The sequence below is a fragment of the Sorex fumeus genome, unplaced genomic scaffold (assembly GCF_029834395.1).
Source record: "Sorex fumeus unplaced genomic scaffold, SorFum_2.1 ptg000125l, whole genome shotgun sequence".
NCBI classification, from domain to species: domain Eukaryota; kingdom Metazoa; phylum Chordata; class Mammalia; order Eulipotyphla; family Soricidae; genus Sorex; species Sorex fumeus.
In genome coordinates this window covers 4,692,696-4,717,917 of record NW_026606182.1, presented here as the reverse complement: position 1 = coordinate 4,717,917, position 25,222 = coordinate 4,692,696, and the positions used below count along the sequence as shown (strand labels likewise).

At 46.0% G+C, this 25,222-nt stretch overlaps 1 protein-coding gene across 1 annotated transcript in view; it reads right to left on the bottom strand.

Moving 5' to 3' along the window:
- Positions 1 to 1,452: 1,452 nt before the first annotated feature.
- The window catches only part of EP300 (E1A binding protein p300), a 68,895-nt gene continuing 45,125 nt past the window's right edge, over positions 1,453 to 25,222 (bottom strand). The window contains exons 16-31 of the mRNA XM_056137544.1: positions 24,602 to 24,746; positions 22,034 to 22,152; positions 19,647 to 19,886; positions 19,170 to 19,258; positions 17,189 to 17,269; positions 14,476 to 14,532; positions 13,904 to 13,981; positions 11,803 to 11,870; positions 11,004 to 11,154; positions 10,747 to 10,893; positions 10,139 to 10,252; positions 9,057 to 9,222; positions 8,229 to 8,393; positions 7,089 to 7,250; positions 4,904 to 5,185; positions 1,453 to 4,738 (exon numbers count right to left, since the gene is read on the bottom strand). Of these exons, the coding sequence (XP_055993519.1) occupies positions 2,543 to 4,738; positions 4,904 to 5,185; positions 7,089 to 7,250; positions 8,229 to 8,393; positions 9,057 to 9,222; positions 10,139 to 10,252; positions 10,747 to 10,893; positions 11,004 to 11,154; positions 11,803 to 11,870; positions 13,904 to 13,981; positions 14,476 to 14,532; positions 17,189 to 17,269; positions 19,170 to 19,258; positions 19,647 to 19,886; positions 22,034 to 22,152; positions 24,602 to 24,746 (4,260 nt within the window). The 3' untranslated portion in view covers positions 1,453 to 2,542. The remainder of the gene's footprint in view (positions 4,739 to 4,903; positions 5,186 to 7,088; positions 7,251 to 8,228; positions 8,394 to 9,056; positions 9,223 to 10,138; positions 10,253 to 10,746; positions 10,894 to 11,003; positions 11,155 to 11,802; positions 11,871 to 13,903; positions 13,982 to 14,475; positions 14,533 to 17,188; positions 17,270 to 19,169; positions 19,259 to 19,646; positions 19,887 to 22,033; positions 22,153 to 24,601; positions 24,747 to 25,222) is intronic.

The window sequence follows — 25,222 nt, the reverse complement described above, 5'->3', positions numbered from 1 at the left end:
ATGGTGATGCTCAGGGATCACTCCCACTCCTTTCAGTGCTTGGGGGACCCTGTGGGATGCTGATGATTGAATTCAGGTCTTTAGCATCAAGATAAATGCCCTACTTGCTGGACTATTATTGCTCTGGACTCTATCCCCAGCATTCTACATGGTGCCTCAAGCATCGCCAGGTGAAAATTCATTAGTACTGAGCAGGAGTGAACCCTGAGCATTGGCAAATATGGACCCGCACCCAAATAAACAGGAAATAATGAGTCTTCCGAACTTCCTTGCTCTTGCCATGTACCTAGGCTTGATCCTTAGCAGCACTGGGTGTGGCCCCTCTCTCCCCAGTATCCCACCCCCAAAACAACCAACTTGCAGCCTTCCTTTTGGCTTCTCTGCACTAAGAGGAAAGGATTTGGAGTTCAACTTGCACTTGGTGGTGTGCTTTAGTGCTGTGCGCTCCTGAGCACGTCACTTCACCTGAGCTGGTTTCTGCGTTATTTTTTGAGTCACACCTGGTGGTGCTCAGGGCTTACTCCTGGGGAGCAGGGGATTGAATCCACAACAGGCCGCCTCCCCACTATGCTCTCTCCAGCCAGTGAACATGAGAACTTGTCATAGCCCAGGTGATTCTCAGCTGGAGGTGCTAGTAAACTCAGATTACTTGTCACTATCACTGTCCACCCGTTCATGCTCAAGTGGGCACCAGTAACGTCTCCAGTTACTGTTTTGGCATATCAAATATACCAGGGGGAGCTCACCAGGCTCTTGCCGTGCAGGCGGGATACTCTTGGTAGCTTGCCGGGCTCTCCGAGAGGGACGGAGGAATTGAACCTGGGTTGGCCGTGTGCAAGGCAAACGCCCTACCCGCTGTGCTATCACGCCTGAAATTATTTAACACACTGCTTTTATTTCAGCTTTCAACCAATCCTTTCTCCATTTTCACTTCATGTAACCTGTTTCAGTCAACGACACTAACAGGAGAGGCAGGTACTGTTGTCAATTATGGTTTTCAAAAATATCTTAAATCTGATCCCTTTTATTGTTGGGAGATGGGGCAGGTGGGGCCCCATCTGTCTGTGCTGGAGGATCTGGTGGTGCTAGGCCTGGGACAGGGCCTCCCAGTGGAAAGCATGTGCCAACCCTTTAAGCTCCCCCCCCCCCCCCCCCCGGTCCCAGAGCTGACCCCTCCAGTACTTGCTCATTCTCATCCTGTGACCTGAGGTAATAGGAAGACCATCAAGTTACATAGGGCAAGCCAGATTAGCTCCTGGATTTTCAGTGCTTGGGAGCACACTGACCCCCGCCCGCTACCAGGAGGGTTTCAGTTTGGATTCTGGGCAATCGAGCAAATGAATCAATGACCTGTGAATCATTAATTCATTTTTTTCAAATAGAGAGGCTGTAACTGACCCTTTTGTTTCTTCCGCTACATCCAGCATGGGAAAAAAATGAAAGAGGCCTGTATCTGTCTCACACAGTTTATTTAACAATAGGTAATAAGAAATCAAATTTAACAGTCTATACAGTGATCCAAAGTTCATATTTATAAGTAATCAACTTTAATTGCATGATTTACAACAGTTGAGGGTTTTTGCTTTCTATTTTCAAGTTTTACAGAAAGTGTGTGTGTAGGGTGGGGGCAGAGTAAGGAAGAAGAAAGCAAGCAAAGAAGAAACTCCAGGGACATTTTGCATGTTAAAACTGTCCCACTGGACTGTTTCTTACCCTCTTTTTAATTTTTTTCCTGTTAGATGTAAAAATAACGAAAAAAAGTCTTCCAAGAACAGAACAACAATATATAATACATCAATTTGGCAGCTGCCCCTGCATGTTTCGAAAAAGTCATGTTTCATTCGCCATGTACAAATTATTTTAATACTTGAGAGGTTGCACGCTCGACTTAGGAATAGAAAATTTTCTAGAGCACAAAAGTTGACTTGAGGGGAGGAAAGGGGAATTTTTTTTTCTTTTTATTATTTAATTTTAAAAAGAACGAACATCTTTGCACCCAGAGAAAAAAATTGGTATTTTAATATATATTTATATATATTTATATATATAGAATGTAATTTTAAAGTAACATTAACCCCTTTTGTCCTCTGGTTTTAGAAATGTTCTTTTTTTTAACTCTTCCATAAAGTGAGGAAAATAGGGAAAAATGTCAACCATCTGCACCAGTAAATAATAACTATTAATATTACATATTTTCATTAATTTAAAAAAAATAATAAAACCTATTGGAGGTGCAAGGCAGGAGCATGTGGTTGGCGTCACAGACCTCAGCCTCCTCCCAGTGCACACATGAACCACACACACAAGGAAAAAAAAAAGGCTGGCAGGAACCAGCCATAACAAAAATATATTCTTTGTATTCTATTATCCCTCAGGTTCATCTTGCATGTTTGCTTTAACCACAAACAGGCTACTGCAGTTCTTACGTGTTGCAAGGAAAATTGTCATTTAGGCTAAGAAAGATTCAAAAAATTGTTTTCAGTACAAAAAGTCTTGTTAAGAGAAAATAATTTTTTTGCTCCCAAAATACTACAAGGTGTCTCTAGTGTATGTCTAGTGTACTCTGTGAGAGGCTTGGATTCAAGTCTGAGTTCTCGGTGCTGAGTCCCAGGTCCGTGGCACTTGCACCATGGAGGTTTGCCAGGCCTGGATTGTTAGCAAGCTGAGAAAGCATCGAATTCTGGTCCGGGCTGGCAAAATGCCCTTGTTCCATGGGGTTGGCCTGGGCAGCTACCAGTCCGGGATGTGGCGAACTGGTCTGTGGGGACACGTGGTGAGGAGAAGGTTGAGGCTGCATCCTTGGGGAGGGGCTGGAGTGGGGGGGCTGGGACTGCGGCCGTGGTGAAGGGACGGGCTGAGGAGAACGCACTTGATTGGAGAGAGAAGGGATCTGCTGGCCTTGTAGGTGTGGTGACTGCGCCTGATTTGGGAGCATGTGTTGCTGGGGACTCATGGGGTTGGGCTGAGCAGGAGAGCCCATCTGCTGCTGCAGGAGCCGCTGCTGATAGGCCTGCAGACTGCCCGCGTCTCCTGCCAAGGCCTGTGGGATCTGTCCCATCTGTCCCATGTTCCCCTGCTGCATCTGCTGCATGTGATGCTGCAGCCGCTGCTGCTGCTGCTGCTGTTGCTGCTGCTGCTGCGGGGAGTAGCCAACGCCTTGGGGCTGCTGAAACTGGTTGTGGTTGGCCATCCCGGGGCCGAGGCCCGGCCCCGCGCCCCCCTGCTGTACCATCTGCTGGCGTCTCAGGATGTCTCGGAACTGTGAAGGCATGGCGCTGTGGTTCATGTTCATCTGCTGCGCCTGGGGGCTCAGCCCGCCCAGCGGTGGCTGCAGCTGCTGCTGCGGCTGCTGTGGAGGCAGGCCAGACCGCGGGACACCGGCCTGCATGGGGTTCATGTTCTGCATGGCGGGATTGGAGTGGACGCCCTGCTGACCTGGCATGGCCGGAGGCTGTAGCCCAGGTTGGCCCTGGGGCATGCCCGGCTGCCCAGGGAGCGGCTGTGCATTCGAGTTGGCATACTTGGCAGCCCGCTGCTTGATGAATGCAGCCAACAGCTGGGGGTTGGCATGAAGGATACTAAGCACCTGCTGCTGCTGCAGGGGAGAGCTGGGAGACCTGAGAGTCCGCAGGAGGTTCTGTAAGGCTTGTTGAGACACAGTGCCCGGCTTGAGAGGGCTCACGCCCACCTGGCCCAGTCCCGGCTGGGGAGCCATGTTCAAAGGCTGACCGTGCTGGGCCACGGACATCATGGCCGGCCTTGGCATCCCAGACTGGAGTGGCTGGGCCTGAGGCATTCCTCCTTGGGCCCACGGTGGCTGCTGCTGCATGCCTGTGGGCCCCATCCCTGCCTCCAAATGCCCACTGGGACCTCTGGCCATGGGGGGCGGGTTCATACCCATGGGGGCCATGGGAGCCATCTGGGGCATCTGGTGCTGGATTGGCCTTTGGAAGATTTGCACATGGGCCATCTGGCGCTGCGTCTCGGCTGCCCTCTGAATCTGCATGGCCATTTCTACCGCTGCTGGTGGGGGCCCAGGAAGGGGTGGCTGAGCAGTCTGCGGAGGGGTTGGAGGGGTCACCTGGCCTGCTGCCTTACCCTGGGACACAGGGCCAGCCGCCTGAGTCCTGGGCATGTAGGGCGGCATGCTGTTGGGAGGAGTGGGCTGAGGCTGCGAGGGGGGCTGGGGCTGGGGTGTCTGCGGGGTGCTTGGCTGCTGACCCGTTGGCGTGGTTGGAGTGGCAGGAGTCGGGGAAGGCAGGCCCTGCTGCTGCCCCACCGCCCCAGTCCGCTGCATGCTGGCCATCCTCCTGCGGAGCATCTGGGCCTGCTGGAGCCGGTGCTGCAGCTGCTGCTGCCGGAGCTTTTGCTTGATGTTTAAGCAGAAGGGCACGGGGCACTTGTTCTCCTGGCAGTGCTTGGCATGGTAGCAGCAGAGGGCGATGAGCTGCTTGCAGATGGGGCACCCGCCGTTGGTTTTCCGCTTGCAGCCCTTGGTGTGCTGCACTACCCGTTTCATCTTCTGGCAGGACGGCAGGGAGCAGTTGGCGTTGCGGCACTGGCAGGCGTGCACCAGGGACTGGATGCAGCGCTGGATGCTCAGCCGGCGCGAGTCTCCGGGGCTCTGTGTGGCCACGGCCTGCTGGTTGTTGCTCTCGTCATCCAGGCCGAGGCCGAGCTTCTCCATCTTGTGGTCGTGGTTTTTAGTGTTATAGCAGGTGATACACAGGTCGTAGTCCTGAGGAGCGGAAACACAAAGGGTGGGTCAACCTTCAAGGTCTAAGTCACCCAACAGAACCTGCTTCTTTAGTGCTCGCACTCAGGAGGCGGTTCCCCACCCCCTTGTCCTAGAACTTTTCAAAGGGACTGGCCTCCCCGGAAGTCCCCGGGAATGACGTCTCACCTCGCACACCGTGCAATGCCAGCGTGTCTCCACGTGGTGCTTGCACTCATTGCAGGTGTAGACAAAGCGGTCCTGGCTCTGGGTGTGCAGCTCCACCAGCATGCACATGGTGGACCACTGAGCCCTCCGGAGCGACGAGAACTCCAGGTGCTTGTCCCGCGCGAGGGTGAGGAAGGCATCCCGCCCGTCCATCAGGTCACAGGGAATGAGCGGGTCAGGATCAACAATGGGGGGCAGGGAGTTGGCATTCGGGCTGGAGGTTAGCCGGATCACAAAGAAGACCTGCAAAAGACATAGTCTGACTGACTCTGGGACAGGAAGGCCACAGGACAGCAGACGGCAGAGGCCAAGACTTCCAGACACGAGGCAGGGCACACAGCGCAGCCCCTCTGGTGGCACTTCTGTAGCAAGACCTTGTTCTCTTGCCTACTCAGGGATTTTCTGCACTCAGTCACTGCTAGTGGGGGACTGAACCCGGGTCGGCCTTGTGCAAGGAAAACACCTTACCCACCATACTGTTGTGCTGGCCCCCAGAAAGTCTTTTGGATCAACAAAGGACTATGACATGAGTCAGCAATATTGGGGCTCAAAGAACTAAGTCACCAAGGAAGACAAACCAGCAAAGGGGCCTGTGACCGGCCATTCAGGGGGAAAGAGTAAAGCCAGCTGGCGAACGCACCCCGAGACCGTCAAATCAAATGCTGAGAGTCACTATCCCGATGAATCCACTGGGTACCAATACACATGTTTATCCTAAATCTCTACAACCTTACATCCTAATTCCTTCCTAACAGGTGATCACCTCTACTCTTTTTGGTTATTGTGACGTTAAATACTATCGATCTGTCCCCTACAGCTAAGCATTTACAAATGTAGCATACAGAATTTCAAGAATCCTGGATGGTTGAGAAGTCAAAAGCATTATGGGACTGCACTTCTGAGGCAGGAGCTCTCCTTCCCCTCTTCTGGTCTTTGGGCTACACGCCCAGTGCGGCCACGCATCAGGAAAGCGCCTGACCTGCTGTCCTGGATCTCTCCGGCCCCTGAGCGCTACTGAGCTGCTTCCTACAGACCAGTATTTTTTTTTCCAAGTTCTGCTACAGGCAAAGTGGAGTGGCCAATGAAGTTCTTATGACTATAGTTTAAGACAACTGTCGGGGGCTGGAGCGATAGCACAGCAGGTAGGGTGTTTGCCTTGCAAGCGGCCAACACAGGTTCGATTCCCAAGTCCCCTGAGCACTGCCAGGAGTAACCCCTATGCGTTGCCAGGTATGACCCAAAAAGGGGGAAAAAAAAAAAGGACAACTGTCAACAGAACTGTGGTTTAAAACAACTAGTCTTTTCTCAGCAAGTCTAGTTATCAATGAAATGGGGCTAGAGAGACAGTACAGAATGTAGGGTGCTAGCCTTGTACATGGCCTTGTACATTGATCCCCAGTACCTCATATGATTTCCCCCAGCTTTCTAGGAGTATGCCCTGAGCATCACCAAATAATCTTAAACCACCCAAACCCCAAAAAACAACTGCAGCTCAAATATGATTTAAAGACATGTAAATAGACAAACATACTATGGGACATCATCCATCACCTATGCTTGAAACAGGACGTATAATCAATCTCAGGAACCTCAGCATTTCCTGTCCTTAGCGATACACTCTTTTCCCTCTTACTGCTGAAATAATTTCTTCATTCTCAGTTTCAAATGATTTGGTGCTCAAACCATAAGTGAAACTATGGCAGGTAACTCTCTCCCCACCCCCCTTTCTTTTGGGTCACACCCAGCGATGCACAGGGGTTCCGCCTGGCTCTGCACTCCGGAATTACTCCTGGTGGTGCTCGGGGGAACATATGGCCATATGGGATGCAGGGAATCAAACCCGGGTTGGCTGCGTGCAAGGCAAATGCCCAACCTCTGTGCTATTGCTCCAGCCTGTTTTTTTTTTTTTTTTTTTTTGCTTTCTGAGTCAGACCCAGCCGATGCTCAGGGGTTACTCCTGGCTCTGCACTCAGGAATCACTCCTGGCGGTGCTTGGGGGACCATATGGGATGCTGGGAATTGAACCCAGGTTGGCCGTGTGCAAGGCAAACGCCCTACCCGCTGTGCTATTGCTCCAGCCCCTCCTTTCTTTTTTTTCAAAGAAATTCCCCCCCCCCCCCATTTTTGGAGGCTATATGTGACATACCTCTTTGTGTTTCTCCATGGTCGCGTACAATTTCTGGGAGAGATCGTTGGACACATTGGGCATGCCAGGCTTCTTCTTGTTGCCACGACTCAGGCTGCTTTTGTTTTTGCTGGTTTTCTTATTATTCTTCTTCTTAGCATTTTTGCTGTCTCCCTTTGTCACCTGCAAATTAAAATTAGTGAAAGGAGAAGAAAGTTAGGTTTTTGTTGAAAAGATACCTCCAGAGAACAATTAGCACTGGTACAAGACATTTTTCCCTCGCGAAAAACAATCGCGAATTTTGGAGGAGCGCCGAGTGTCTCAGTCGTCGTGTGAGGAGTGTGACAGATCATGTTGTGCCCGGGATAAGTCCGAGGCCCCCTTTGCAGCCATGCCCTCCACTAGCTGCTTTCTTCTCTCATGTTTTTTTTTTTCCTTTTTGGGTCTCACCCGATGATGCACAGGGATTACTCCTGGCTCTGTGCTCGGGATTTACTCCTGGAGGTGCTTGGGGGACCCTTTGGGATGCTGGGAATCGAACCCAGGTCGGCTGCTTGCGTGCAAGGGAAACACCTGACCCGCTGTGTTTTCGCTCCAGCCCCTCTCCTCTCATTTTAAAGTTGCCAATTTCACTTACATTTTTGTACAATGTCCCCGAGACCCCTAGACTTGTCCAGCCTATCCTAGATTTGAGGAAAGGCACAAGGAGTGGGATAGTGTGAGACAGAAGACTGCATGGAAGTGGAGAGTCAGTGACGCGAGAACTGGATGCCACGGTGGTAGAGCCCTTCTACAGACTCTCAGGGTGGTGAGCGAGCGTCGAGGACAAGTAAAGCTACGTGACGTTAAAATGCTAACCAGGAGGAGCTACGATCAGACGGTCTCTTCTCCAAAGCCAAGTTCTGTCAGACTGGTTCTGCATTGTTAACCGTAAGGGTTAAAAAATGTGGTCGTCTAGAGGCAATATTCATGATCCGATGATGAAACAGCTTAGACCTAGGTAACCAAAGCGAGCCAACCCTTCTTCCCAACTTTCCAATTTAAAAGGTTCTTTCGTAACAGGTTTTTTGGGGGCGCACCACTCAGCTATGTTCCGCTGACCCAGGGGAACCCCTAAATTATTTCCGAACGAAGGTTTTCAGAAGGTCCCAAGAGCCTTACGTCTGTGCTCTCGTTGCTGGTGTTCTCCTCCCGCTTCCTCTCCTCCTCCTCCTGTTCTAGCTCCTTGATGCTCTCTTCTAGAACGTTAGGCCAGAAATCACCCTCAAAGTAAGGCAACTCCTTTGCACTTGTCAATCGGTCTTCAGTAGCTTGTTTGAAAATATCCTGTGAAAATATTCAAAGGAATTCATTTAAAACGTAATTATGACTGAGATAGTCACAGCTAAGGGTGAAACAGGGAACATGAAAGGTCGAATGGCAGAGCAACCAACAGTGAAAAGGGCAAATACGTGCCTTTATATAAGCACCAAGGTGCAAAGTGCCCCACTGGGACCAGTGACAGAGGGATCATCCACACTGTTTCACTGCAAAGGGTGTGTCTTACAACCACCCACGACTCAAAAAACAATGCAAAAGTCAAATACTGAGAACTCCATGGCTATGTGATGATTTGCTGTACTTGGGAAAATATTCCAGTTGGTATTTTTCCATCCCATGGGGTGAGGGGGGTGGATCAAGAACTCTAGTAATTAGTAACTGATTAGTAACTTTCCCCCAGTATGGTATACATTGTGCCAGGGACTGAGTGGCATGCCTTCTGGTTTCGCTGTAGTTCCAATTCTTGGTTGTGCTTTGGTTTGGGGTCACTCCTAATGTGCCTATCTTTCAAGCAGAGTGTTTTATTTTTTGTTTTTGTTTTGGCCACAGCCAGAAGTCCTCAGGACGCAAGCCGGGTCTGCTGTGAGCACGGCAAGCACCCACTTCCTCTACTCTTGCTCCAGCCCCCAATCACCCAATACATTCTAACATTCTCCCACTCCCGCTGACCTTGTAGTCATGAACAATCCGCTCAGATGCGGCCTTGTCAAGCATCTTTTTGTACCATTCCTGGAGGCGTTTGGGCTTCGGTATCTTCTGGTCCGGAGGGTGGCAATGGAAAATATAGTCGTCTCCTTCACTAGGGGGACAGGCCCAAATATGCCCTGTGGTGTATCTAGCAAAACAAAGGAGAAGAACATTGAGGGAAAAAGTCACCACTCTAGAGGACCATATGAGGTGCTTGGGATCAAATCCGGGTTGGCTGCACACAAGGCCAGTGTCCTCCCTGCTGTGCTATCGCTCCCACCCAGAGCAAGATAGTCTACACCACCAAGTGGAATCCATACAGAAACCAATAACTGCACCCAAGTTAAGACAAAGTGTATGCCAGCAAAAGATCCAAATTCTTAGGTCTGAACCAGGGACAGCTAACAGTGCTAACAATGGATTTTGCATTATTATTTCTTGAAGGACATTGAGGAATATGGTGAATTTCAATCCAAAGAATTACTTAACTTGGACTAAAAATCCCAAATTTCCATTTAAAGACAGATGGGGTCTGGAGAACATGCTGTGTATCTAACGCTTTCAGGCTGAACTCAGGGGTCACTCCTGGCGGGCTTGAGGGACCATACTTGGTGCTAGGGATCAAACCCAGGTTGGCTGCAGAGAAGGCAAGCACCCTGACCACTGTGTCATCACTTGGGCCTAAGTCAACCATCCGAAGTGCAGTTGGTTGAGGGAATCTCTTGGGTCCCACAAATGAATTATTACATTCACTCGTTTTACTGTATCCAGGTGATCAAAAAAAAAAAAAAAAAAAAAAAAAGGAAACCCAAGGTTCTGGCTCTAAAGTAAAACCATCAGATATCAAAGTAAACTTCCTAACTGTGAATGAAGAAAAAATCGGCAGTGGATGTGACAAGGGTAAAATATCATTTTCTTTCCTACTAGCAACATTCAAAATTAGCACCCAGGTTCGCCATTAAAGTCAAGAATACAATTCTGCCAAAGACACATAGTCTGGTAATCTATGTTTCATGTAATACCAAACTTATACTTATTAAAAACTTTGTTATCAATTCACTTACCCTAATTTCTTGACGTATTCTAAATACCCAATTAAAATTTCATGGTAGACTGCAGTCCTCAAGCATTTAGGGCGGAAGAAATGAACACTATCGAGGTACGAGATGTATACTCTCCTACACCAAACAGGAAGAGAAAGAGTTGCAGAATTCGTCTGTATGTGGCGCGTCGTATTCTCGCCTGTATTCTGCCCAGCGTTCCCTGTCCATGCCACCCAGAAGTTAACGTCTCACTCAACACTCATGAGTCCAAAGGTATTCTGGCAACATCTTTCACTGGCTTTATAACATTTCCTGAAGAAATTTCAAATCCTACCCTCCATTAGCTTGTTCTGCCGATTTTTGTTTGGGGGGTACGGGGTGTGTCCACCAAGTCGGGATCAGAGGCTTGTCTACCAAGTTACCTATCTCCCAGAACCCGACATTCTTCCACAGAATGCTCAACAAGGTATTTAATGCAATACAAATGCAAAAACCATTTCCTGAAAAGTAGGAAGTTGTCTCTATTCATAATTTTAGGCTGCTATTCATAACCCCTTTCCTTACTACTATACAAGAGTGGTATTTTCACTTCGAAATTCCACTCAGAAGCCTGTCAACGGAAGACGTACCTCTGGTTGGGAGGAGGGCAGTCGGAGCCATACTCCTGGACGTGCATTCCAAAGAAGCACAAGTCCACTCCATCAATCTCCTCAAAGGCAAAGAGGGCTTTGGTTCGATACGGAAAGGATTCTGCCATCTCTCCACTATCCACAAACCTACATGATACAACCAGAAAGAGCGCGTGTTTCAGCGAGACTAGTGTCGGCAACTCGGGCCACGTGCGAGCGACTGCGGCTCGCCAGAGAAGACAAAGACAGCTACACACCTTGCTTTCATGCCTGGTTTGACTTCCACAGTTTTGTCCGAAGCATGAACTACCCGAACAGTGACCTCGCCTGATTCGGGGTGATTCTGTCGCCTCAGAAAGTCATTCACACGATTCTCTAGGAAAGTGCCAAGTCTAGTAGATGGCAACCCTAGAAACCAAAGCTGAGAGTTAGTAGATGTAAAAAAAATTTTGAGCTTGTCTGTGGGCAATACCTGATGGTGAATGGAGGGTTGAATTTGGGTTTCCTGAATACGAATCAGGCGTTCAGCTCACTAAGCTGTCAGCTTGTATCACTATTTTTCAGTTTGCTTTCAGGCAACATCCTGCAATATTCAGCCCTTATTCATGGTTGTGTAATAACTCCTGAGAGTGCTGAAGATCAAACACAGTTTGAGCGCAAGGGAGACATTCAACCTGCTGTCCCATCTCTGGCTCCTACTTCTATTTTCACACAAGGTGAAGCTCAAGGCTTGCTTCTGGCAATGCTCAAGAGGCCATATGGGGTGTCAGGGAGGCTGACTGCAAGGCAAGGACCTTATTTTCTGTATTTATGTCTCATGGTCCTAATTTCTACTTTCAAAAATAAAACAGTCTGCTGTATTTTGTAAACTTCACCAAGAAGACAACACTTGGATCAAACCCAGGGCCTCACACATGTGAGACAAGTGCTCTATTCCTCGAGCAGTAACTCTGGGCTTCTCGTGTCCTTGGCGCTATTGTGTCTGGGCCAGGATATTCATTTCCAATGTTCACCTCTGACTTTTGCAAGATTTATCTGCGAAAGAATGAAACTTACTTTTAGCAGAAAACTTGTTTTCTTTCCTAGTTCTTGCAGTTTTCTTTAAACAGCCATCACAGACAAATCTGAAACATAAACCAGGACATGCTTACACAATTTAACGTAACCTCTTTTACATATATGCGAAATTACAAAGACAGTCTGCGAGAAACATTTCGAACTATTTAATAATTTACAGAGAACATTTGGGAATCTTTTTTTTGAGCGGGGGTGGCTTTTAGTGTCAGTGCTCAGGGCTTACTCCTGACGGTGCTTGGAGGGACCATATAGGATGCCAGGGGTCAAACCCGGGTCGGCTCTGTGCAGGGCAAACGCCCTACCTGCTGTACTATCGCTCCAGCCCCACATTTATCTTTTAGGATAAATTTCGAATGGAAAAAGAGATATTAAGATATTTAACAAGTGAAAAGATGGGCAAAAAGACTTCTTTAAAGTAATAGATTCCTGTTTTTTTGCACCACAGCCAAGCATTGCTCTGGGCTTACTTGTGACAGGCTTGAGGATCACATGGGGGTTGAAAGCGGGTCTGCCACGTTCAAAACAAGAGCCCTAGTACCTGTACCATTGCTCTGACCCCTAACGCATTCCTATTTCAAAAGATTATAAGGTATTTTGGGGGGTTATGAATTATAAACTCCTATGATTGGGTCATATCTCCACCCCTTCATCTATTTGTTGATGTTTGCCCTGAGCACACCTGGTGTGGCGCAGGGCAACTCTTGGCTCTGGGCTCAGTGAACCAGATATGTTGGGAATTCCAACCATGGCCAGGCCACATGCAAGTCAAATGCCTTAATTTTTGTACTTTCTCTCTGCCCCGACCCTTCTGAGTTAATTCTGTCATTATGCTATGCACTGAAAAGGTGCCTAGAAATTCAAGAAATAACAAATACTAAATATCTATTTGTATTTTAATTAGCATCCTTCTTAACCATCAGTGCAAGGAAAGATGATAGTAGGAAGGTCTCACTGTAATGAGAACTATTCAGTGCACATTCCTCACCATCGGGAACGGTCCTGGGATCAGCCCCATTCCCAAAGAGTAAGAGGGAGCCACATTGAGAAAGATGAAATGCACAATGAATACGAAGCTGCTATCGAAGTAACTGATAATGTGCTGTGAAGAATGATCAGAAAGGTATTTTGTAAAGAATACTCAAAAATGAAACATGGAATCCTGAGAATAGTGAATCCATCAAAATGTGTAAACTGGTCATTTATACATTTGTATGTAACTGTCTTTCAATAGACAGCAGCACTACAACTTCTTACAATGCGGGGGAGGAGGTTGTCAAACCGGGTGATGCTCAAGGATCACTCCCAGCACTGCAAGGGACCATATATGTGGGATGGATGGCAAGGATCAAGGAAAGCAACTTACTGGCTACAGCATCTCTCCAGCACCTGTCATTTATTATCTACTCCTAGGAAGATATTCTTTCATACCTCATTTTCCTATTAAAGCATAATGAACATTCCAAGATGGGGAAGTCTTTTTTGCTATTTTCAAGTGTCAGAAATGTTATTGTGGTTGCTGAGAAATTTATTTTATTCATTTGGGGGGGGGGGGGGCAAAGGCAGGGGTTGGCTCACACCCAATAGTGTGGAGGACTTTCTCCAGGCTCGGTCCTGGGGCTAGAACCTGAATTGGCTGTGTGCCAGTCAAGCACCCCAACTTACTGTGCTCTGGCCCTTTTGAGAATTTTTTTAGTTTTCTGTTTTTGGAGCAAGTCCTAAAGTCTTTCCCATTCAAAAGCACCTTCCAGCTGAGCTACATCCCCAGGCTACTGAGAACCCTGTTAGGGACTGAGAGAGTATACCTGCTAGGGTGGCTGCCTTGCTCATAACCAACCAGGGCTCAGTCCCTAGCACCCGACAGTTCGCACAACCTGCCATGCACAGAACCAGGAGTAAAGCCCCAGCAGTGCCAGGTGTGGCCCCCAAACAAAAACACCTACCTACTGCTACAAAAAAGAGGAAAAAATGAACAACCCTTGTTAGGGGCTGAGTACAGCAGGGAGGGTGGTATTAATCCAAGTAGACTCCCCCCGCCCCCAAACTGCTAATGGTCATGATAGAGAAAAATTAAGTCTCTCACCCAGACGGCCAGATGATTTCATGGTGAAGGACACATATCTGATGCATCTTTCTCCCACACTCTGTACATTCAACAAACCTGGAGAGACAAGGCAACATTTTCAAAAGTATATTCAAAACATTAGCTCTTCCAATAGTTCCGATTTTTGACAACCAAAAACAACAACAGAAACAACAACAAAACCCAAACATGTTCACACCAAGGAATCCAAAGAGCAGAAAGATGCACATAAAAGGAACCAACTCTAGGTGCACAGAAAATGGATCCATTCTAGAAATGTTAAGAACCGGTATCTCCAAGTTCTGGGAAGCCTCACAAAACCTAGAGAACAAATGTGGTTAAAAACAGAAAGGATGTTGGGGACTGGATTATGCGGAGGTAGTGAAATGCTATTATATAACGTCAACTATATTCCCCAATGTTTCTACCACTTATGTTGGACATGTAAGTTGAATCAGCCCCCAAATCTAACCAGCTCTCAGTCCATACAATTCCAAAGGATGAAAGGAAAAGTTAAAAGCAAACTGTACCGAGTAAAGGCGGTGGGGGTGGCAGAGAAGAAATACACTTACAATTCGGGATCCAGTGTGTCATTTTTTCTCTTGGAAAATTGTTCTTTATTTATTGTACTAAGGAGAAAAGAGGGAAACAGTGAGAAAATCTTATACAGAAAGATGAATAATATGAACACACTTCTACTATTAAAGAACAAAATCTTGTAGTTCAACTGCTTGAATCATTTAAGAATATATACTGAGGTATATATACTGAGGACAAAGTAGACAGGTATATTCTTGCTAAAAAAAAAAAGATGCATCTTCACAAGGAATTGCTTCCATTTTTATGTTTTTTTTTTCTTTCCCTTTTTGGGTCATACCTGGCGATGCACAGGGGTTACTCCTGGTTCTGCACTCAGGAGTTACTCCTGGCGGTGCTCAGAGGACCATATGGGATGCTAGGAATCGAACCCGGGCTGGCCGCGTGCCAGGCAAATGCCCTACCCGCTGTACTATCTCTCCAGCCCTGCTTGCATTTTTATCAAATACTTTATAATGAATAGTTCCCCTTGTAGGAAACGGAAAGATTCATGGACCCGGAAACAAGAGCTTACTCATGTTTATTATTAATGCTTTCATTCTGGGAAGTGGGGGCTACCAGTGTCAGTGCTCTCCGTGGGGACACACTTGGTATGGTGGGTGGTGGCCCAGGCGGTATCAGGGGCACATGCAAAGCATGTATTTGTACTACCTGAGTCACACCCCATGATGCTCTTTGATTAAAGAAAAGAGAAATTACCTACCATTCTTAGATATTTATTATTTCCATTTTGGCCCACACATGACTTAGGTTCAGAGCTTACTCCCGGTGGGCCGGGGTACCCTATGGAGTGCTGGGACTGAACTTGGGTCAGCTAGCCCTGTGAGAGGCAAGCAAGCACGCTACCCGTCTTATTTCCCTGCCTGACCAACTTTTTCCCTTAAAAAAAAAATCCTATATTAACGTGAGATATTTAGTATATAGTTACAAAGATATTCATAATTGGCCCAGACTTTTTCTTTTTTCTTTTGCTTTTTGGGTCACACCCAGTGATGCTCAGGGGTTATTCCTGGCTCTGAATGCAGGAATTACTCCTGGCACTGCTTGGGGAACCATATGGGATGCTGGGGATTGAACCCGGGTCGGCTGCATGCAAGGCAAACATCGTCCCCGCTGTGCTATCACTCCAGCCCCTGGCCCAGACATTTTTAATATTAAGAACTTGCTTTCCTAGTCAGAGCTATGAAACCTGGAATGTATAGTGGCACTGAAACACATACACACCTACGTTTTTGACTTTTGGGGTGAGTTACAGGGGTTAATCCTGACTGCACTCAGGAATTAGCTCCTGGCAGCGCTCGGGGGACCGCATGGGATGCTGGGGCCAAACCCAAGTTGGCCATGAGCCAGACAAACACCCTTCCCACTGTTCTATCATTCCTCGGCCCTAAGAGTTAAGGCACTACTTAACAATATTTAGTTATCAAGATCTGATCAACTATACTAGTAAAAAGTTTAACATTAAGACCATAGTTGAGTTACTTAGCTATTTATATCTAGTTACTCTAAAGAGTAAATGACGCAGCCTTGCTGTGTTCTGCTCCCGAGCGCAGGACGTGGAAGGCCCGTCCCAGACTAGCGGGGTTTCCTTTATCAGGGATGCCTGTCCCAAAGCACTCAAGGGTACAAACCGTGGTTGCTGTCCTTTCTGCATTTCAAAAATGTAGCTGAAATGGAATTTCCCGACTTACACAAGGGCGGAATATTAGGGGAGGGTTGAGAGTTATCATTGTGGTTAATGCCATGAACACGAGGCCTGCATAAATTTCTGACACTGTTTGATCCTGAACCACACCAGGAGTAAGAACTAAGGGGGATTGTGTGTGGCTCACCCCGTGAGGAAGAATGATAGTAAGTGGGTAGGGCGCTTGCCTTGGATGAGGCAGATATGGGCTTGATCCCTGGCACCCCTTGAGTCCCCCTAGAATGATTCATGAGCACAAAAACCTAAGCACCACTGTGTGTCGCCCCCGCCCCCAAAAATACAAAGGGCCATTTCAAAAACCTTAAAGATTAAGAGGATGTGGGGTGTGTTCAATTATCTACTCTAAAGACTAGCACCAATAAACCGTTCTATATTGTATTTTAATTGTAACTGAAAAGTAACTTTAAAACCCTATTTGAAAAAAAAATAGTTTTCTCAGAATTCTTGTTTTTACTATTAATCTAGTAATTCCCTATTGAGTAGTGTTCTGAATTAAGTTCTGTTAGTCCCATGTTAAACCAGAAAAATCAGATGAAAAATAACTTAAGGAGCACTTTCTACCAAAAACAGAATTTGAAATATATCATAAAGACTACAAATGTAAAGCACATTAGGTCAGGCAGGCTGTCTGGGAAACACCAAAGAGTGGGTGCGCCTGCAACAGGCCAGGCACGGCCTGGGGGTTAACCAGCCCTAAAACCCCCCCCCCCCCACTGAGAGACTACTGTGATTACTGATCCATTTTGCTCAAAACTGAAACAGTTAATAGTGTCTACTTGGGCTGAGCAAAACACAAGCTACAAGCCACAGATGATTTTTGGTTTCAGTGACATTTAATCACTTTGTATCCAGCTAGCCACCTGCTGCTCAAAGTCACCACCATCCTTAACAGCATAACCCAAGATTTCTTAGGAACCGAAGCATAATCACCTGATAGCAAACTGAGAAAGCAAACAAGTGTCCAAAATAACGCAGGTACTTACGTTTGAGGCTGGGAAGGGTCATCCCCCAAAGAAACGCTCTCCCCTTGGATCTCATTGAAACACTTCTCACAGAAATGATACCTGTCGGCAAGAAGGCCATACTGGGGTGAACTGTTCCGTTCACACAACACAGCCCAAGCCAAGCAACGAAGCACCAATCACAGCAGGCCAAGGAGGGGGACGGGAGCAGAGAGCAGGTCATCAACGGCGACAAGGACATTCAATGATGCAGATTTATGGGCACCACAGTTTTGGGTTTTTTGGTTTGTTTGTTTTGCAATCAAAGCCAAGTGCAGACAACGACAAGCATGAGGGAGAAAAAAAAAACACAAAACAAACGAAGAAATGAGGGATTGCAAGACAACAAAAAACATAAGCAAGACAAGACAACACAAAGCAGAAAGCCAAGGCAAAGCACAGATTAGCATTAAATATCTCAAATGGGATCACAAGTAGCAAATGAAACAAAAACGTTTCACTTACATCTCTACCTTCTATTCATTCTAGTAATTACTGATGCATATACTCAAAAAGAAGACTACTGATAAAAATAACAGGGAGAGAAATTGCTCTTCTATTACCCAAACATAGGTCATCACATACTTTTAATACTCCTCCCCATTAGTGGGCAGGCAGGTGGGGGAGAAACAGGCATGATCTACTACAGTCAGTCACCTGTAAACAAGCAGTTCAAATCGGCCATTGGTTGAAAACCACAGAAGCCCTTACTTTTTGGGGGGATGGGCGGCTGAGCGTGCCATAGCCTGGCAGTGCTTGGCTGCATGCAAGGGAAGCGCCTGAGCCGCTATGCCGTCGTCTGAGCCACAGCATTTCTTTCTGACTTCAGAGGAAGCCGGAGTAAAGAAAAAAGCAAGAGAACTGCAAGTAGGACGTTTGCCTCGCGTGCTGCCTACCCAGGGTTCACATTCAATACAAGGCACCCCACATGGTAGGGAGATGTCTGAAGTGATCCTGGAGTGCAGAACCAGGAGTAAGTCCTGAGCACTGCGGGGTGTGACCCCAAAACCAAAACAAACAAAATTCTGGGGCTGGAGCATAGTACACAGATGCTTGCCTTGCATGCGGCTGACCGAGTTTGATCCCTGGCACCTCATTTGGAACTACACGTTGCCAGGAGTGATCCCTGAGTTGCAGAATCAGGATTAAGGCCTAGGCACTGCTGAGTGTAGCCAAAAACAACTATGCCCCCCAAAGCAAACCCCAAAAATACAAACAAAAAAGGTAGCATGAAAGTTTTATGCCAGTTACTTGCTTTTCTGAACATAAGATGCTTTAACAATTCCAGTTTCATTTTCCCTTTGTTTTAATAAGCAAAGACTGGATTCTAAGGACTACAAACCATTAGGAGAGTGCACCTAACTTTTTGTAAATAAAACAAAAAGTTTGTGCCTTTTCCAATGCTAGAAATGCATCTGTAGCACACAAGTTCAGCAAGAAAACACCACACCACTGAGGGCTTTGGTTTATAAACGATTATTACATATGCAGCTTTGCTATTAATATCTCAGAGTCCCAAAAAAGTTATAGTTATTAACTGAATAAAGGAGACAAATCACTGAATGCAATTTGCAAGACTATACCACTAGATAGGACAAAACAAAAAAGCAATACTTAATGCATTATATAGGAGCCTACTATTATTATACCAGAATCTCTAAGAACTGGGTGGTTCTCCTTTTGATAGTCAAAAGCAAAAACTCTGCAACAAGGAGTAATTCCCAAAAAAGATGTATATTTAGCTGGCCAATAAACTTTTCAAACAACAAAGTGAAGCTACATTTTGCTAGAGATCATTCTACAAAATCCTGCAGACAAAGGTAGAATGCAAAGACCAGAACTTGTGCTGTACAGTTGTTTTCAAGCGAGTTCCACATAAACCACAACAATGTGTGCTGGTCCATCTGCATGCACTCTTCAGACATGGCCGCAGGGACCATGACCTACACATGGCCAAGCTTACCTGTTCTGGTAGCTGTAATAAGTGGCATCACGAGGGATTGTGCATAATTGTTTGCCATAACAACAGAGTGTCTGTGGAGAGAACTCCAACTGCAAAAGAAACCATTTGTTATAAAGTACAGAGGCCTGAAGAACAAGTGTGTGCAGCTAGTACCAAGTCACTTTTCATACTGGTGCTGGCATCGCAGTTTTCATACTGGTGCTATTTAAGCCATCAAGGTAGTTCACAGAACTAAAAGCATTTCTGTTGACATTATTCCACTACTCTGATGTAGGCTTAGTAACAGACACATCTGTCACCACTTACCAGTAATTCAACAGGTCAAATGGAGCTCACTGTAAACTAGCAAGTAAAGGAAACTCAGTACATGCCAGGCAAACATGATCAAGTGCCTGCTTCAGATGACCTCATATAGTCTGATGAGTTAAAATTCAAACTGTTAAAAATTTTAATATATTATGTGCAAAACCCCCTTACCTTTCTGCCACAACAATATCCAAGGCTCTGCATAACCGGGTCGATTTCTTGTTCAAAGACCTCAGACAGTTTGGAGCAGTATTTATATACCCGAGATGTTTTTCTGTTATATAACCAGGCATTGTTGAACATCAGCCAAATGTCATCCACATACTGCCAAGGCTCCTGATACTGTCCAGTGTCTAACTTCCTCTTTATAGTAGAAAGATCCATAGGGCTCTTCACAATATCAAAGTAATCCTGGAAAATAAGTGAAACCAACATTACAGAAAAGTTCTACGGGGCTAGAAGGAAAGTGGGGTTCTTGCCTTGAATAAGATCGAGCCAGGTTCAATCCCTGACACCCCGTATGGTCCCGAACATACAAGGTGGGACTCCATAGTGCAGAGCCAAGAGTTAAGCCCTGAACACTGCAAGGTGAGGCTCAAGACCAGAGTTTCAGTCTATCTGAGGGATGGCTTGATTTAGCACTTAGTATTATAGAAGTACTTTATGTATTTCCAAAGATGCCACAAATACCTATTACTTTTTGTTGTTTTTGTTGTTTTAGGGTCACACCTGGCAATGCTCAGGGATCACTCCTGGTTCAGCATTCAGGAATTGCTCCAGGTGGTACTTGGGAAATAGGGGAATCCCAAACTGGTCCTGTGCTATATAGCCCTACCCGCTTCACTATAGCTCTGGCACAGATGCCTATTACTTCTTTCAACAATTAAAACCACCTTTTTTTGAGGAGGGGAGGAAACGCCAGGCAGTACCTGGGGACTATTCCTGCCTTAGGAATAGAAACTAGACCTCCCGCATACAAGACATTTCCTGCCCTTTGAGCTATCAACCTGTCCTCACTTCTTTAAATCATTAAGCAGATAAGCAAAAGCTCAGAGGTCCGAGAAACAGAGCTAACAGACTTCCAGAGAGCAGGCTAACTGCCTGCCAGACACCAGATGCCTACCATCATGCAAGTGGGATCAGTTTAAAGAGCAAGGCGTAAAACATTTCAGTATTAGAAGTAATTAGAGATGAAGAAACCCAGTGCAGAGAAATTCCATGACCCATCCACGGTTGGGGAGCCGAGAGAAAAAAAAAGCAAATTGCTCTACTGGAAGGTCTGGCAACCCCACCAGACCCTCTGGCATATAAATGGCTTCATAGCTGACCCTGTCCTCATCCAGCTGCCAAGCCTCCAAATCATCCCAGCTCCACAGCGCCTTGGCGGGCACACCTCCGTATTTCACACCACTGACAGCACACTTGATGGGAAAGTTACTGAGGACACTAAAGCCAGTGAGTAAAAGAACTAGCAAAAAGGCTCAACGAGGACCAGTTAGCTCAGCAAATTCTCAAGGACTTTAGTAACACCATTGTGAGATATAATAATGACCACAATTTGACTTTCACTGATTTTAATTTTTTTCTTTTGCTTTTTTTGGGTCACACCTAGCGATGCTCTGGGGTTATTATTCGAACCCGGGTTGGCCATGTGCAAGGCAAATGCCCTACCCACTGTGCTATCACTCCAGCCCCTGATTGATATATTTTAAAAGTTAGTTCCATTTGCCATTTTGTTGTAAGAAGCAATATGAGGGGCTGGAGCAATGCGCGCGGCGGACCCGGGTTCAATTCCCAGCATCCCATATGGTCCCCTGAGCACTGCCAGGAGTAATTCCTGAGTGCATCGCCAGGTGTGACTCAAAAAGAAAATAAAAGAAGACAATATGAAGTAAGTTTGCCTATGGCTGCTAAGAGAGCAGGAGGTTTGGAGGGTGGGGGTGGGAAATGGAGGACATTGGTAGAGAAAAGGCCACAGTGGGGGGTGGGAGTGGTGCTGGAAAACAGGATGCCTGAAACAAGGATATTAGGAGTTTTAACTCTGTAAACTGCAGTGTTTAAAATAATGGCAACAACAACATTACCCCAAAGAGAAAAATAGAGGAGGAAAAAGGAAGCAGAAAAGAAAAAAAGGGGACAAAATAATTAAAGGGACCCAGGGAGGGACACGCATTCCTGCGACACTCAGCCCACTGGGCTAGAATTTCTAGCTGGTCCTAAACTGTCTGGACAAACCAGTCATCAAGAACCATGGTTGCTGAAAAATTCCATTTCAGGAAAATATTTAGAGTTGGAAAATCCACAGAAATAATAATCCTGGTTGGGGTGGCCATAAAATCAACTACAAATAAACTCTTACTTTTTATGTTGGTAAACTATCCAAAATCAATGACACTAATATCTGTGCATAGTTCTGTGACTACACACAAAAATACACTGACACGTAATACACTTATGTGGGCTAAATGTGTAATCTGAAAATTCTATCTAAACAAAATGACTCATTTTTAAAAACTCAGAAGATAAAACAAATGCCAAGTACCACCACATACACTTACAGGTATTCCCAGAAGCTGAGGGTCCACAGGTTGACGAAAGGGAAGCGATTCAGGATCCTGTCGATAAAGTGCCTCCAATGTCGGCATCAATGCCTGTCGTAATTCTTCTGGTTTGAAAACTTTGGAAAAGTGTATTTAAAATTAGTTATTAGACCACCAGCAAAGGAGAAGACATTGAATTTGAAGTTATTAAAATATCTAATTCACAAAAAATAGCCTACATTGTCCTCATGAAGCACCCTTGTTTCTAACTGCTGGTCTCTTTAGGGAATAACTATAGGATAACATCCTATATAAACACCCTCATTAACTCATTCACGAGGAGGTAGGTCTGCATCAAGTAAAAAACAATTCAGCAACTTCTGAAAATTTATTGAGATGTGACAAAGCAGTATTTCAAAAGATAATGTTGACAGGAAGTTGACAGAGAGATGCTCTCAGCAAGAATACAAACAAGCACATTTGTGATACAGACTCTGAAAAGCCAGAAATCAGACGCAGAGCCAGTGAAGATACTTCCCAAAGGAGGAAGAAATACTGTGTGCTCTCTTTATGTTTCCCAACAATCGGAAAATTTGCTGGTGTTTCCCAAATGGAATTAGTATGAGCTAGTCTAAGTTATTAAGTGCTGAGGGCTAAACTTTCAATATTTTCTGAGCAAGTGCTTTATTATTTATGTACAAATCAATTTTGCCTCTGGGTGTATATAATAAGTACTTTTTCACATTTTTATGGTGGGATTGCACTGGAAGGGGTGAAGCTATGTCTAAAAATCAAATAGTACAGAGCCAGGAATAACCCCTAAGCACTGCTGGGTGTGGCCACAAAACAACAAGAATAATTCCTGGTAACAGTTTGGGTTTATTAGAGCTTAAATAACACTCTAATATATAAAACCATAAACAGGGTCCAGGCGACAGCCAGCTATGTTCCATGCTTACTACTTCGTCTGAATTCACGGGACCACATAAACTCCAGGGATTCACTTTGGGTTGGCAAGTGCTTCAACCCTTGTACTATATCACAAAAGCATACTTTTTAATATTTTTGCTGTTTGGGGGCTAAAAAGATCATCCCCCCCCTCCCCGGGGTGGGATGGGAGGGGAGAGCTCTGAGCTCAAAGTGTTGTCTCCTCTCTTGGGCTCACACATTTTACATTTGCTTTCTGGGCCATACCCAGTGGTGCTTGGGGGACCATATACAAGTGGCTGGGATCAAATCGGGAGAGGCGACATGTAATGCAAGTGCCTTTAGTCCAACACAATCTCTCCAACCCGAGATCTCACTTTTAATGGGAGTACCTGGAAGCCTCATTTCACATCACATTAATAGAACTATCTCTGCAGTCTGTTTTGGTGGTGCCTGAAATTAAACCCCAGAAAAATCCACAGAAATAATATTCTGGTTGGGGTGGCTATAAAACATATACATGTAGCCATACATGCAAGCTTTATAAACAAGCTATGTCTGTCCCCTGTTCTAAAGAAACACTATTTTTCCCCAGAGGGACAATACAGAAGGCAGGGTGCTTGCTGGAACATGTCTGACCCACGTGTGATCCCTGTAATCATACATGGTCCCGAGCTCTCCCAAGAGACTCCTGAGCATGAGGATGGCACAAAACCCCGAACAGAACACCCCCAACCCCCACTCTTCCTCGCTTGTATGCTAGCCGGCTGAGCTCTCTCAGGGGCCTCAATGGAATCCTTATAAATACATCACGGATTCCTCCATGTTATCCTTGACAGTGAAGCAGTCACGTGAGGGAATCACAAGGAGCCAGAGATATAAAACAACATGCAGAGAGCACAGCGCCACTCTGCTGGCTATGGTACGGAAGGAAGGTCCAGGAACTAAACTTGTGAGGGAATGGAGTGCACCGCTGTACGGAGCCATGCCTGGTGACTGCACTTACTGATGACCGCAGGAGTGTGTCGGTGAACAGCTGTCTACGCTGGGACAAGTTATGGGCTGTAATGATGAGCTCTGCTTTTGGAAACTGTCTTCAGATTAGGGAACCTTAATGTCAAAACTGTTGTGAAGGTATCAGATAAAATCACGCAGGGAGATGAAGTCTGGTTCACAGAGCAATGACAGTAAGTGGTAGATTTGTCTTGCATCTTGTTATTTCCATTAGTCAAGGTTAAGAATTTTATTCCCGTGAAAGAGTTCTGAGAAACTTAAATATTCGATCCAAAAAGAAAAAAAGATGTATCAATCCACTGACTGCAGGATGCAAAAATACCGAAGTATAGCAGAGACAGTGCTTGCCTTACAGGCCTCCGATCTAGGTTTAATTCCTGGCAAACCACATGGTCCCACAAGTCCACCAGAAGTGATCCCTGAGCAAAGAGTCAGGAGTAACCCATGAGCATCGCTGGGTGAAGCCCAAAAACCCCTCAAATATCTAAAGAAAAAGCAAACATTTTTCCCCCACAGTAGTAACAAGAGCAGTAATTAAGAGACCAGAGCAATGACCCCAAACTTAATGAAAGCACTCAGCAGTGAATTTGGGCTCTCTGAGAAGCATTTCCCATTTCTAGGCCGGATGGAGCCCAAGACACTTACTCTTCTTCTTCGACTGGCCCGGGGCTGGCGAGGACTGGGGAGCCGAAGTGCTTGGGTGGTCTTCTTCCTCTTTTGTCTCGGTTTTTAGTTCAGTGTTCCTGACTTCTGCTTCGGTAGCTTCCAATTTACAGTCTTCTGCTTTAGCCTGAAAGGTAGAATTTCATGACATCTGTACCTATACGTTCACTGCAGCACGGTTCACAATAGCTCAAATCTGGAAACAACCCAAGTGCCCTAGAACAGATGAGTGGTTAAGGAAACTTTGGTACAGCTACACAATGGAATACTATGCAGCTGTCAGGAGAGATGAAGTCATGAACTCTGCTTATAAATGGATAGACATGAAGAGTATCATGCTAAGTGAAATGAGTCAGAAACAGAGGGATAGACATAGAAGAACTGCACTCATTTGTGGAGTCTAAAACAACATTAACATGAGGCTGACACCTAAGAATAGCAGACACACGGGACAGATAGATTACTCCATAGCTGGAAGCCTGCCTCATGAGCACAGGGGAGAAGGCAGCTGGAACAGAGAAGGGATCACTAAGAAAAAGATGGCTGGAGGAATCGTTCGGGATAGGGTCGGGATAGGAGATGTGTGCAGAAAGTAGATGAAGG